The sequence below is a fragment of the Ictalurus furcatus genome, chromosome 22, assembly GCF_023375685.1.
Source record: "Ictalurus furcatus strain D&B chromosome 22, Billie_1.0, whole genome shotgun sequence".
NCBI classification, from domain to species: domain Eukaryota; kingdom Metazoa; phylum Chordata; class Actinopteri; order Siluriformes; family Ictaluridae; genus Ictalurus; species Ictalurus furcatus.
Genome location: NC_071276.1, coordinates 14,882,066 through 14,896,172, shown reverse-complemented (window position 1 = coordinate 14,896,172; position 14,107 = coordinate 14,882,066). Strand labels below are relative to the sequence as shown.

The 14,107-nt window shown below is 35.7% G+C and overlaps 1 protein-coding gene across 2 annotated transcripts in view; it reads right to left on the bottom strand.

Moving 5' to 3' along the window:
* Positions 1 to 2,022: 2,022 nt before the first annotated feature.
* arid3c (AT rich interactive domain 3C (BRIGHT-like)) overlaps positions 2,023 to 14,107 on the bottom strand; it is a 63,826-nt gene continuing 51,741 nt past the window's right edge. For both annotated transcript variants that reach the window (XM_053654139.1, XM_053654140.1), the window contains 5 exons: positions 13,760 to 13,943; positions 12,507 to 12,751; positions 10,606 to 10,908; positions 6,951 to 7,055; positions 2,023 to 5,571 (listed from right to left, as the gene is read on the bottom strand). In XM_053654139.1, the coding sequence (XP_053510114.1) occupies positions 5,393 to 5,571; positions 6,951 to 7,055; positions 10,606 to 10,908; positions 12,507 to 12,751; positions 13,760 to 13,943 (1,016 nt within the window). In that variant the 3' untranslated portion in view covers positions 2,023 to 5,392. The remainder of the gene's footprint in view (positions 5,572 to 6,950; positions 7,056 to 10,605; positions 10,909 to 12,506; positions 12,752 to 13,759; positions 13,944 to 14,107) is intronic.

The following is a 14,107-nucleotide window of genomic DNA, read 5'->3' as shown; positions in this document are numbered from 1 at the left end:
CCCCACCCCCCCCAAACAAACGAACTGTTTTTTATCAGCATTCGCTAAGCTAACTACTTACTACTGCTGTGTTTAGCTGCCTAGTTTTGCTAGTGTCCCTCTCCAGCAGAAGCTATTTATATAAACGCTAGCCAGGTTTGCTAACAAATGAATGTTAGACTAGGTATTACAGAATGTCATTAGTATACATCCTAACAAACAAACTAGGTTAGGTTATTGTATAAACCAGTAGCAAGTCTGATAGTTAGATATCCTTATTGGGTAAACCAGGACCCAGGGTTGGTAGCATGCTAGCTAACAGCTAAAGTAGGCAGCTAAACATGGCAATGTGCTAAAATAACTGCCAGTAGTTAGCTTATATTTTGAGTGGAGATTTTCAGATTATGGTCACATGATAGAAACACTGATGTTATTTTCATACTTCTATTTCAAGTGTTCAGACATTTTCAGTTTTGAATCTATAAAAAGAAATCTTTGCCATTTGGGATGGGCTTGATAATTGCATTATAAGGTGCAATAAATTATTGCAGTGTGTAATTAATTGATACATATATCACAGTAGTGTCAAATGCTTGATTCTGATTGATGTGAAGGTGTTGACCAATACTTCAACTGCAATGGAAATCATAGTTGTACTTTGTTGCACTTATGTTCTAATGTGATTTCTATAACAACAACATACAGGGGCACATGCTTCACATAAATGAATTAAGAACATGAAATCATCTGTGAGGAGGTTTATTTAGCACTGTTGGAAAGAGTCTACAGTGTCAGTGCTTTGTAACGGTCAGAAGTTAAGCTGCAATTTTAAGTTTTCAGGAATGGGAAAGTCTTTAGGACGGTGGGCTCTCTGCTTTCTTGATAACATGACAAGCTGCATTTTCTTTCTTATTAACTTCAAGAGAGAGAAAAAAAGTTATTATTGTTATTAAAAAAAAAAGTTATTATTGCATTACTCATTACTAATTATTTCTTACCCTTTTCTCAACCTACTCATTGTCGACCACATAGACAATAGAAAAGTAACTCTTCTATTAATTCTTTAAATTTGAGTCAAACATGGAATAGTTTAGCCTATTAAGCATAGCTTTAATAAACCATTTTTTAAAAAAAAAATACACAAATGTTAACAAATGATTTAAACTGGCTTAACTATAAAAGCTACTGCTTCAGAGAGAGGCTAATAGTGTTATTTCAGGACATAACTTTCATTTTACCCTGATATCAAAAAATATAAGTAATGAGAATATTTCCATTTAGCACAGCCAACTAGTACAAACTACAGCTAAAGGGGCTGAGTTTTATCTTTGGATGACAAATTTACATTTTAAATTCAATATTGTTTTATACAGAATTGTTGAAAGTCTATACAGTATGTAATGCAAGTACAGTAACTGTAATGAGTAATGAATTACATTTTTACTTTTTTTTTCATGCAGTGACACCCAACACTGGCTTATAGTGCTGTTGTATTTTACGTGATAACAGAAACAAAGTTGTCTTGCGGATGCTTAAATGTAAATAATAATAAAAAAGCTTACCATGTGTTAGTTTTGGCAAATTGCTGTATATGTGAAATAAAGCACTTTGGAATGTTAGTAAAACTAATCAGTGATGTGGCAACACATTTAATTTCCTTTAACAGCCATGCCCGAAGTGTTTTATTCCTTATATGATTAAATTGCTAATACTGACAAATCCGACAGTATTCAAAGAAATTAATCCTGAACCCTCCTGAAAAAGTGGTATTAATTATATTCTATTACTATTTTGCTTCAGCTAAATCCCTTAAAGTTCCTGTTCCTGATCACCTTTTATTCCTAACTACAGATATTATTAGTCTCACTGGAATAACTGAATAATTCATAGTAGTTACTACATAGTATGTTTTAAGATGAGAATAACAGTTCACTAACACTTCAAAAGAGGGCTGTTTTTATTCATAAATTAAATCATTAAAAAAAATTCTTAATTTTTTTTTTATTATCAAGAATGAATATAACACCCAGTTGCTTGGTAAAGTTGAAAGTAGTACTTTATTTCTAATTATGCTACAAGTCAATGGCAAAACAAACAAACAAAATCTTTCACCTGTTTTTTTGTACTTTTTTTTTTAACCCCTGAGCACCACAATCCAGCTTTCCCATAATGCACTGGATTATCCAAATAAAATAAAAAGAGGAATAAAAGAAAAGTTTTGAAGCTTAATACACAGCGAAAAGTCTCTAAAATCTACCATCATAGCATTGTGTACATATTTAACAAAGTAAACATAGTTTTGTAAGCACGAGTGAACCTTTTTTTGTTTTTTTTAACATTCAACAAAATGATTTCATCGTTGTTAACGAGCTTTCTGATGGTGAACAGTTTCTTTAGAAAAAGCTTTGGTTTTACAAGAATCACACTGACTCATGTCCTCGTTTCACAGTCGACAAATACTCCAGAGTTGCACAGACATCTCTGCAGTATAGACATGAGATGTGAAGTGGCAGCTATATGAAAAGATTTAAAACTGTGCCATTGCTGGGAATAAAAACAAGAGAATGTCTGTTAGAGCACATCACACTGTGACAGCTGTGTGTCGACTGTGCCCCATTCAGTGTTCAACATATTTCCTTCAGTTCTTGTTTCTATACAATGATTTTAAAAAATATGGTCACGATCTAATGTGATGTTGTGCTAAGTTCAGGACACGTTTTTACATTCTTACGGTTATCATTTGTCAACCAAGGCCTGAACCGAATATATAAACATGTTTATTCAAAATATTTTCTGAGCTATTTTCACAGCAAGATGTGTATTCAATTAAAGGTGGCAAAACTAATGTGAGGATCAACGTGAAAATCTGATTTAGTTGCAGATGATGTCATTGAAATCTTAAGTCAAATCTTAATGTTTGTAGAACACTTTAGGCATACAGATTTTAAGTCCCAAAAATTGCAAAGTCTTTCCAAAGAGAAAAACAAGCTTTTTGTGGGTTTAGTTGGGTTTCGTGGTGCCAGGATTACTGCAGCCTTTTGCAAGCGTATAGAACCAAGTTAATGCAAAAGCCAACCAAATTTAATGCAAAGTATGTTGGAATTATAAAGATCAAGGCCAATGTTGTTTCATTTCATATGTAAGAAGACGTAAGACAGCCATTGCTGTCCTTGCATTTAGGCTTAACCTTGACCTTAATCTTAAGATTTCATACAACATGGCTCAGGTGATTCATTTAACTTTGTGTCATGTGATCAATCATGCCACCTGCATTTGGAAACCACATCTTTAGTCATCTTTAAAGCCAACGTAATGCTGTGTATGCAAACAGTGATTCAAGTAAACACTGGAATTTAACAATTATAAGAACTCTGCCAAAACCACTGTGCATATACAGACGCTTAAAATCCAAATTACATGGTTGTTATTGGTTGTAGCTTTTCTCAAGAAGCTGTACCAACAGCATTTGGTGCAGAATAAAACCATTTGTGGTACACCAATGATTCAGATCATTCATATCATTTACAAACCCGTCACTATTAAATAGCTCAGAATAGATTGTGTACGTATAATAAAATCCTTCTGGCGTTTCTTTTTCCACATGTAAAAATGCCACAGACGAAATTTAACAAGCAATGCAAATTACACTCTGTCTAAGCCCTGCGTTGTCCGCAGACCTATCGTTCTGCATCATGTTTGATGTAGAGCCTTAAACGTTACACTAAAAAAACGGGTGATTGTGGTCATGTTTGTTGGCACAGTCTACAACAAATGAGGTAGATGCATATTAATATAATTCCCTTCTTTGGTATAATAATAATAATACAAACTAGGAAAAAAAATCCAGTGATCTGTTGAAACAAAAGCTTTGATTTTCAAGTGGCTTCACAAGAATTAGAAATAAAATAAAATGAGGTATACCTTGTAATTCATAATCTATTACACGTATGTACAGGTACAATTGTGAGGTATCTGGCTGCATTTAAAATAAACTTTTTTTTTTTTTTATTTAAAAAAAAGAATGAACCATGGAGCTGCTGCAACGATGCAATCCAGGATTAAAAAGAAAAAAAAAGAAAAAACAGTAAAAATGAAAATTATTATAATAATAAATAGAATTTGAAATTATATGCTTTACAAACTTTGAAAAAGAATAACAAGAAAAAAAAGGAATATCCTCAAATTCTCCTTAAAGACAAAAATAAAAATGGAACAAAAAGCAAAGGAACGAGAAAAGAAATCAGAAATCAGACTCACAACAAAAGATATATTTTCATCAACTACTGTTTGGGGTGAGTTTTTTTTTTCTCTCCTACTAACCACATATGTATACACTTTCCTCATATCAGGGAGTTGCATTGAAGTGCTCAGCCATTTTTCATAATTAATTCCTAACTACACAAATCCTGACACATATGACATGATGACTAATGTAGCTATGAGATACCTATATTGACAAGAATGACCATCTTTTATGATATAAAACTGTATTTAATGAACACTAATGATCCTTGCTATTAAACTGAGGCAGAGGAGGTGTGAAAGTGTTTGTCAACTGAGGTAACAGAATATCACCAAATATCACTATATCTGTTTCAGATATATCTGACTTTTATGATTGTCCCAATATTTGTGGATATGTGGTGTTCAAGGGAATATTCATGTCCATTCATGTCTAATCTATTTCTTTTTAAGCTCCAAAAAAAGAAGTTAAAGCTAGAATATGACACAGAAAGTACATTTATCTCCCTGACTATTTGATGCCCCATGTTAAGCGGAATGTGCTTTGTCTACCACTGATATATCCATTTGTACTTTAGTTTGATAATCCTTACCATTGCATATTTTATTTCCGCACAGGCATCATCTAAACATGATGATACTGGGAGAATATGCATGTGCACAATATCACAATGTTATTCATATGCTCTTTGGTATTTTGGTATTAAAGCTAATCTGATTCACATGGATAGATAAAAGAATGATAAAGAAGGACAATGTGTATTTTCATGTTTAACAGTAGATAAAACTCCGTTCAAGCGTTCTATCCATGGAATATCATCTCCCTTGTCCTTCCAGTTATCTTACAGCTTCTTGTCTTCTTGGCACTGTTTTCTGGTGAGCTTTCCAAAGAAATGTTACTCTAAAAGTGAGTCCTTGAAGCGTGCACCATATCTATGTATACTGAACATGCTTCATGTATACTGCCAGGATGACACGGTCATGTCTGATTCTCTTTCTCATGGAAGTACTGCTTAGGAGATTGACTTTGCATGGATCAGAGGAGGATGTGTAGAAAAGAAAGAGTGGGAAGTCACCATCAGAGGATACAAAAACATACAGTCTGGAGAGTTTAGCAGCCTGCCTTGCGTCTTTTGGGGAAAGGGAGCAGGGTGTGGTAAGGTTTGGTGGCTTAAGGCGAGGCAGCCGGTCCGTGCGAGGAGGAAGAGGAGGAAGAGGAGGAGGAAGAGGACGGCTTGCTGTGGCTGATGAGACCGGGGCTGCTGCTCTTTCCCTGAGAGCTGGCATGAAGAGGAGCTCGCTGGCTAGCTGGCAGCACAGAGATGGCCGGCTTACGGGCAAACAGGATCCCTGGAGGTAGTGCGATAAAGCAGCATTCATTTAAAACCGTTCAAATTCACATTTATTTACAAATTTACATTCATACATATCATTGTTTCATAAATGTCTAACATTTATTTGACCCCAAACAGCTATTAAATGATCATTAAATAGCTTTCAACTTCAGCTTAAATGAAATAGCTAATTATAATATTTTTCAAAAACTTTTATTGTCATAAATGTATTTCACCAATTAATGTAAGTCATATGTAAGTCATGTAAGCTTTAGCCCATGTGTCAGATCTAAAGTTAATAAATATAAGACTAAAAATTCTTATTTTCAATTCTTATTGTCTGTTATTTTCAGGTAAAGTGGTAGATACAAAATAATTAAACAAATACAAATTAAGCAGATATCTGTGACTAATCTACAGTAAATGTAACTGCCATTAAACAGACCTCTAAATACTTGTAAAGTTAATATGAATTTAAGACTGATAGACTTCCTTCAATTTATGTTCTACAGACATCCCTAAACATTTAAAAGTAAAGTTGCTGACTGTTTGAACTGTCATTAAACAACAATAGCAAAAAAGGTATGGCTAATCATAATCCCTAACCCCAGGTGTAGCTTTTCATATGAACTCAACAAATTATGAAATTGCATGTGTGAAGCTGTGTAACTGTGTAACTAAATTAAAATAAAACTTCTAATATCAGTAAGAATATCGTCTTTTGATACTTTTTGGATTCTTTTTAGCTTGCACATAAGTATAATTTTGACTAATTTTAATCGGGTAATGTTTGGACACTGTCATTTTATTTTTGTATTTTTCCAAATCTTCGGACAAATTTTTGAATTTTGACAAAATCTTTCACTTTCCAAAGTAATCAGCCAGACTATTTGCATCTTAAATATATTGGAGTAGCCCATGTTGCCTTCAATTACTTCCACAATGGGTTGGACAGCATGACATTCGATGAGAAACAGTAATTGATTCACAAAGAAAGAACATTTAGCCACGGTCTTTTGCTTCAATTGAAAAAGCCCACTTTAACTCAATGTCCTTTCTGGCAAAAGTTTCCCAGCACTTATAGAGTGCACTCCAATGGGCCATCTCCAGGTAATTACAGTCACTTGTTTGCTAGGCACAAGCACTGTATCCACCTTAAGCAGGGGCTTCTTCCTTTCAGGCACGAAAGACAATAAGTCCCATCGACCTGGCGGCAGCTGGACGCCAATTTCTAGATATTTAACTTTTTTAACTCTATTGGACTTGCCACTTCATTACGATAGATTTTATAGCAAAGACATCAAATTGTGTGGAGGACTACACGCACGGGGGTGCTGCTATAACTTATTGAATTTCCTGCCCGCAATTACATCAGCAAACGGCCGCTCTATTTACCTGTGTAGACAACTCCATTTATTTCTATTGACATGTTGATGCTGCTAATGCCGTTGGTAGACAGGTTCAATGCAGTCTCTTGTCTGTCATCTGTCAAGAGAGGAGCTGGAGAGAGCAAGGGTGAGAAAAACTCAATATGAGCATTTATAAAAGGAACACAAGAAGCAAGAGGAGCGCGCCGCCAACTATTGGCGATAACTCATGAGTGACAGGATAAGGAGCAGTTTATTAAAAGAGTTCAGACGGAAGAAGGGGGAGGAAAAAAAAATACTGAAAAGCATGTCACATCCATTTGAACTTTTCAGTTATCTCAGGAAAAGGTACTACACTCAGGGTCTCTATTATAAAACCTTTTTGAACACTGTCTTACTTGGCCCACTCATTAACAACATTAAAACATCCATTATGTTTCTGATTGCAACCCTGACCGAAGCTTCCATCATTTTTTTTGGGACGCTGCAGCTACATTAAAGTAGGTTTTAATGTCTATCATTTATCTCTCATATGTCATTACGGGGGACTCCTAAATGTATATTCAGACATGGTTTGAGCAAATAACATTTAACAATAATCTTTAAATTGCAGAGTGTTTGACTGTATTACATCAAGCTCTACACTGCGCTATAGCATTACATTCTATTTTCCCCATCATATGGTATATAAAGCGCAGTCTGTCATTATGACTGATACAAAAGAAACAGTTTTGCAGAAATAACATATTACTCATAAGAGAGAGAAAGATACCACAATCTTCTCACAGACTCTGTCATTATGAAATGCATGACCTGAGGTGGAGTCGAATCTTCCTTGTAGCTAGACATCAGCGTTTTTGTTTGCTGTTTAACTGTTAGTGTTTGACCTGATTTTGTGTAAGGTCGAAAATATATATTGAATTAAGTATATTATGCATTGTAATATTATGTCTTAGTTTGTGGAGTTGAAGAAGTAATTCATGCACCACAGAGACTCAGTAGAGGAAGGTGTTAGGTGGATAATATTACAGTAAACCTATATACGTATGGTTTCTGTTAGTTCCCTTCCTGCTAATGATTCACTCCATGTACAGCATGTGACTTAAAGGGAGATTACATTCCAAATGTATATTTAAACGTTATTCATTCATTGAAAGGGTGCTGTAACATTAGTTGCCCTGGAGTTGCCCTCCACTAATATTGGCACCCTTGGTAAATATGAGCAAAGAAGGCTGTGAAAAACTGTCTTTATTGTTTAACCTTTTGATCTTTTGTTCAATAAATTCTGCTCTCATGGATATCAAACAATTGCAAACAAAACACAGGTTTATCCAAAAAAAAAAATCTTTGTTAAATATACGTGTGCAATAATTATTGGCACCCCTATGAATTCATATGACAAAAATATATTTGAAGTATATTCCCATTGGTATTACATTTGTTTAGTACAACTGGGTGACTAGGAACAGGTAATTGTTCAACCATAACAACCAGAGACAATGAGGTTTTCTTTTAATATCTGTTGATATTTGATAGAGTCCATGATGCCATGTATCCTAACAAAATGTCCAGGTCCTCTAGCAGAAAAACAGGCCCAAAACATTAAAGATCCATCACCATATTTAACCGTGGGCATGAGGTACTTTTCCATATGGCTTCCTTTCTGTGTACCAAAACCACCTCTGGTGTTTATTACCAAAAGCTCTATTTTGGTTTTATCTGACCATAGAACCCGATCCCATTTGAAGTTCCAGTAGTGTCTGGCAAACTGAAGAGTTTGTTTTTGAATGAGTAGGGAGAGTAGAGTCTTATTCTTGAAACACTTCCAAACAACTTGTAGGTGACTTCGGATTGTAGTTTTGGAGACTTTCTGACCCCAAGACGCAACTAACTTCTGCAATTCTCCAGCTGTGATCCTTGGACATTTTTTGGCCACTCTAACCGCCCTCTTCACAGTGCGTTGAGACAGTATAGACACACGTCCAATTCCAGGTTTATTCATAACATTTCCAGTTGACTGGAACTTCTTGATTATTGCCCTGATGGTGGAAATGGGCATTTTCAATGCTTGTGCTATTTCCTTATAGCCACTACACATTCCTCGATTTTACCCATTATTATGAATGACTAAGGGAATTTAGACTGTGTGTTACCTACTATTTATACCCCTGTGAAACAGGAAGTCGTGGTTGAGCAAGTTCCTGTTCCAGTTTCCTGCTCCATTTAAATGTAAAATATCAATGGGAATATAATTCAAATATATTTTTCTGAATTCATATGGATGCCAATAATTGTTGCATACCTATATTTAGCAAATATATATATAAATATATATATATATATAAACATTTCACCCTTTTTCCTTCTTGAAGTCGTAACTGATACCCATCTCAAGCTACATCACAGGGGTGTCAAATTTCAGCCAGGGCCACGTCAGCATTTTTGTAAGTGGTTAAAAGAGCAGAAACTAAGGCGAGTATGCTTTTTAACATATTATTATGAGTGTACCTACTGTATAATTATGGTCATGAGTCAGGTTACCATATTTATTTTTGTTTCATAATGATGACATGAATTGTATTAACTGGTCCCACAGCTTCTTTACTGTAGCAGTAAAGATGAAATTATACAGGGGGATCTTTGCTAAGAACATACACGCCCTCACTCTCCCACATATCTTCTCTTTACTCTCCATTATTTCCTTTTTTCACCCTTTTTCTAGATCAGCACACTAGCTGATGCATGTCGGTATTTGGAGTCAATCATTATATCAAAGGCCGTTAACACCGCATACAACTTGGAAGCATTTTTTGACACTCGTCAAACGCAGCACATTTTAAAAGATGTTTCAATCCAGAAGAGCTTCGTGAGACGCTTTTAAAACCTGAATCCACTCAACGTGTTTAGTTTGTTTTACTCTCCATCTCTATTTAATTCCATAAGGTGTATAATAATAATACTTTGGATCATTATGGATAATCAAAATAAACAGAAATATGTTGTTTTATTTTATTTACTATCCCACTGTCTTCTGTCAGGTTTTAAGTGAACTGTATTGCAAATACAAATGACAACATCTACTATCCCCGTCCCCTCATGTTTTATTGACACTCTTGTACTACACGCACTGTTTGCATGTTAACTGTCTTGATAATTATGCTGTCGACTTGCTTGCATGAATAGTGTTGAACTTCCTAGATGTGATTTCTAGGTGATACAAGCTCCCGTGTGAAAATGTTGGGAAAACGTTGCAAGCAAATTCAATATTTTTTTGCATGTTCACACGGGCTGAATGGAATGAGGGTGTGTTGGGAGTCCCCAGCATTTAAAGATTTTTCATGTTGATCTTTTTAAAAAAATCTCCCTTTTAAACGATTCCATAGCTTTAAAAGCTCTATTATGCATTACTGACTGATAGCCAACGGTTGGTGAAGATTTGATTTTCATCTTTCAGTTGAAAGCCCACATCATTTGTATGTGTAAATCAACACAGAATGCTACAGATGATGTACAGCTAATGTTACATATGTGCACTACATTTTCACTACCATCTTTAATGAGAATCCTAATTTAATTTAATATGGTATAATTAAAGTATGGCTCAATATGTAATTTGTTCCACACTAAAATAGACATTCCTTACACACACACACACACACACACACACACACACACACACACACCTATGTTGTTGAGCTTGATATTCATCGGCAGCTGGCTGGCCATGGCGAAGAGATTATGCTGAAGCGCGTGCTGCATGATCCTCTGCTGCTCCTCAGCCATCAGCATGACCTTCTTCTCCGGGGGCTCTCCAGCCTCCAGCTTCTCTCTCAACTGCTCAAGGGCAGCTGCCTGCACGACTGCTGCAGCCTGGGCGGCATGGGCAGCTTGGGCGGCCTGTGCAGCTGCAGCTGTGCCATGGTGCCCGCCCAGGGGCATGGGGATGCCCACCCGGTTAGTCAGGCAGCTGGAGAGTATGGAGTCTTCTGTGGAATAGAGCGAAAGGATATAGTCAGATCTACTGAAGAATTGGGTTTGACCCTTGATTGTGTCATTGAGTCAGGGTTTAAAGAATTGAAAAGATAAGTGACACAAATACAAATATCAAAAAGGTTTACTTCATAATACTTCATATAAATAAAGAAAGAAATGCCTTGAGGGTCAATAAGAAACTCAAAGAGTGCCATCTTTGATGAGGTTATTACGTTTTTACAGGCAAGTAAATAAAAAAATGTTAAACAATCATGCTTCTTGCACACATACAAAAGAAGAATATGCATTTTGATTCCTTTATTGAAGGATAATAAAAATGTTTAAAGATGCAAGAACATTCAAATTTGCCTCATTAATTGAGATGGGTAATTATATGTATTTGTAGAATGTTACCCTGTATAAAATATCATATTTTGTCTGCTAAAATGTATTTGATGCATGTAGTATATAATATGCAACATGCACTTACAAAAAATGTGTTTGCTCTATAAAAAGAAATATCATGTGGTCATGGGAGTCAAACCCAAAAATCATGCTCTGCTCTATTTTAACCAGTGTGGTGACAAACCTATAAATACTGACAGAGCTTTAAAAAAAGCCTTTGATCCTTTGAGGAATTTGTGCGTGTTTGTGTCTTTTTCCATATGGTCACGTTACTGAATCGCATCTCTCTGCCTTCAAATGCTCCAACCGGTGCAATGTGGAAACTGACAGCTTGGGCAAGAGGAAGTTCTGCAAGCTGTTTCCTGTCTGTACTGATGACCACCCAGGCCACAAGGCGCAACGTGCGTGAGTACAAGAAGGACACTACTGTTGTAAAGAAATGAGTTTTCTTTACATTTTTGATAGGCTTCAATTGCAACATGGACCAAATGACATTTTATTCAAAAGCATACAGAAATAGACACCTAGGACACGTAGGTTTACAAGATTTGTTTTTCTTTGTACTGCTGATAAACTGCCAGAACTATATGAATTTAATCATTTCATAAGAAAATCTAGAGTCTAAATAAATTTATTTACACTGTTTAATTGTGAAAATTTGCTGTTGTAAATATGTGGCATGTAAACCACAGCTTATGTTATACTGTATAAACATAGATTAGAGCTGCAAAATTCACATCACTCGTAAATCCACCTGGGACATCATTTGCTGCCACTGAAATGAAATAATCTTCATTAATGAGATTTTTTTTAAATGAATGTAATCAATGTATTTTGCCTTGTACAAACTGTTTCTACAATTTTCTATTGCACTGATAACTGAATGCATTGAACTGCATGAGAAACTTTCACTTTCCTTTTAGTACAAATGGTTCTTCTTTGATTTTATGCTTTGTACAATAGTGCTCATTTTATTTTTTTAGTAAGCCATGAAATGTTCATTTTATTTGTGTATAATTTAACCATTTGTATTACTGTTTAGTTCATTTTTGTCTTTAATTTGAATTTAATTCTTCTTCTTCTTCTTCTTTTTAACTAATATTCTCTATTGCATCAGCTATGTAAATTCAAATTTCATGATTTTTTTCTTTCTCTGCAAGAACACCCATGCAACATATTTGTTTAGTACAAAGGCAACCCTTCTCACCTTTCTTGACGACAGGTGTGTGGGCCATTTGGCCTCCGTTGGGGGTTCCTATGCTGATGTGGGAGATAGGGAGTTTGGGTGAGGGCAGCAGGGTGGGGGTGCCCACAGGCGAGTAGTTGAAAAGGGCAGAGCCGTAACTCTGTCTGCGGCCCTCGCGCCGGTTGCTGTCGATGGCTGCCTGCAGCTCCCCGGGTGAGCTCAGCCCACGCTTTTCACATTCATATGGATAGAGGTACTTCATATACCTGAGCAGAAAATGAAGATGCAATAGTAATGCTTTGGAAGTCTCGGTGACAGGAAATAATGCGTAATAAATAATTTAAAATTTGAAGATCACTTAAAAGGACAGCTGTTTTTCTATGAGGTGAGTTCATAACCAGGTGAAGCTAATGGCATCTGAGTTTCTAGAAAACTCCTAACATTTGTTTACATTAGGCAATGTTGGAATATAAGGAAATTTGTTAACGTGATGCTGATGTAATGCTTTTTGAGATCGTCAGAATTACAGAGTAGGAACAAGCTCTAATTCAGTCATTATTTACTATATAGATATTTACTATATACTGCTCTCTATAAAGGGAAACAGTGAGGGAGAAAATGAGCAGAATTAAAAGAATTAACTTGAGAATCACAGAAACACATCACTGTAACCTACCACTTTATAAACATATTTATTTAACATTATGTTAAAAGTTATCTGGCGAATAAAAAACCCCCCAGAAGTATTAGAGGAGATTTTCTGTATTAAATAAACAGCTAATAAGTGCCTGTTGGCTTTAGTGGTCATTAAACAACATTTTTACATGTATTTATGCACAAAATTCTGAAGTAAATTCTGAGGTGAAATCACTTCATATTGTGGTATTAGTGAGGAAGTCGTGTAAATTTTTTTTGTATACTGAATTTACGGGAATAATATAGCAAACTGTCCATACGGTAAATAGGGAATGAATTCAGACATGACCCTGAACACACGTTTTAATAAAAACTATAATCATTTGTGCATTATTATTATCAATTAAATATGAAGTGTGGCTCTAATACAGATTTAAAAGGATAATGCTGGAAAAGTATGCACCTTTGGTCATGATATCTTTGTCTGTGTGTTATTTGATCTCTTTTATCCACTCGAATCATTTCAAATATACACCTCTCTGTACTTTAAAGGCAGATAATTGAATTGAGCTCGATGTTCAAGAATTGACTCGTGGTAATCAGTAGATTGAAGATGTAGGAGGTTATCACACACTTACTGAGTCCGGAGAGTGAAAGCTGCACTGGTAATCGAGGTAGGGAGGTTTAGACCTCTGGTAATCTCGCGCCATATTTTCTTATTGATGACTTCCACTAAGCCACCTTTTTCGGTGACAAGCTTGTAGAGAGTGTAGAGATCCAACACCTGCTTGGCCATGATAGGAATCCGATTCACTGGAGTCCCTACAGGAGTGGGACACACACACACAGACACACAATATCCACAATCAATGCCATTAACTCTGGCTTATCGATGGGTCTCTCTGCCGCTTACGAGGCCAATCAGTCTGGCATAAGTAAAATGTCCAACAGCCTTGTTCTCCTACTTGAAAAAAAAAAAATCACTT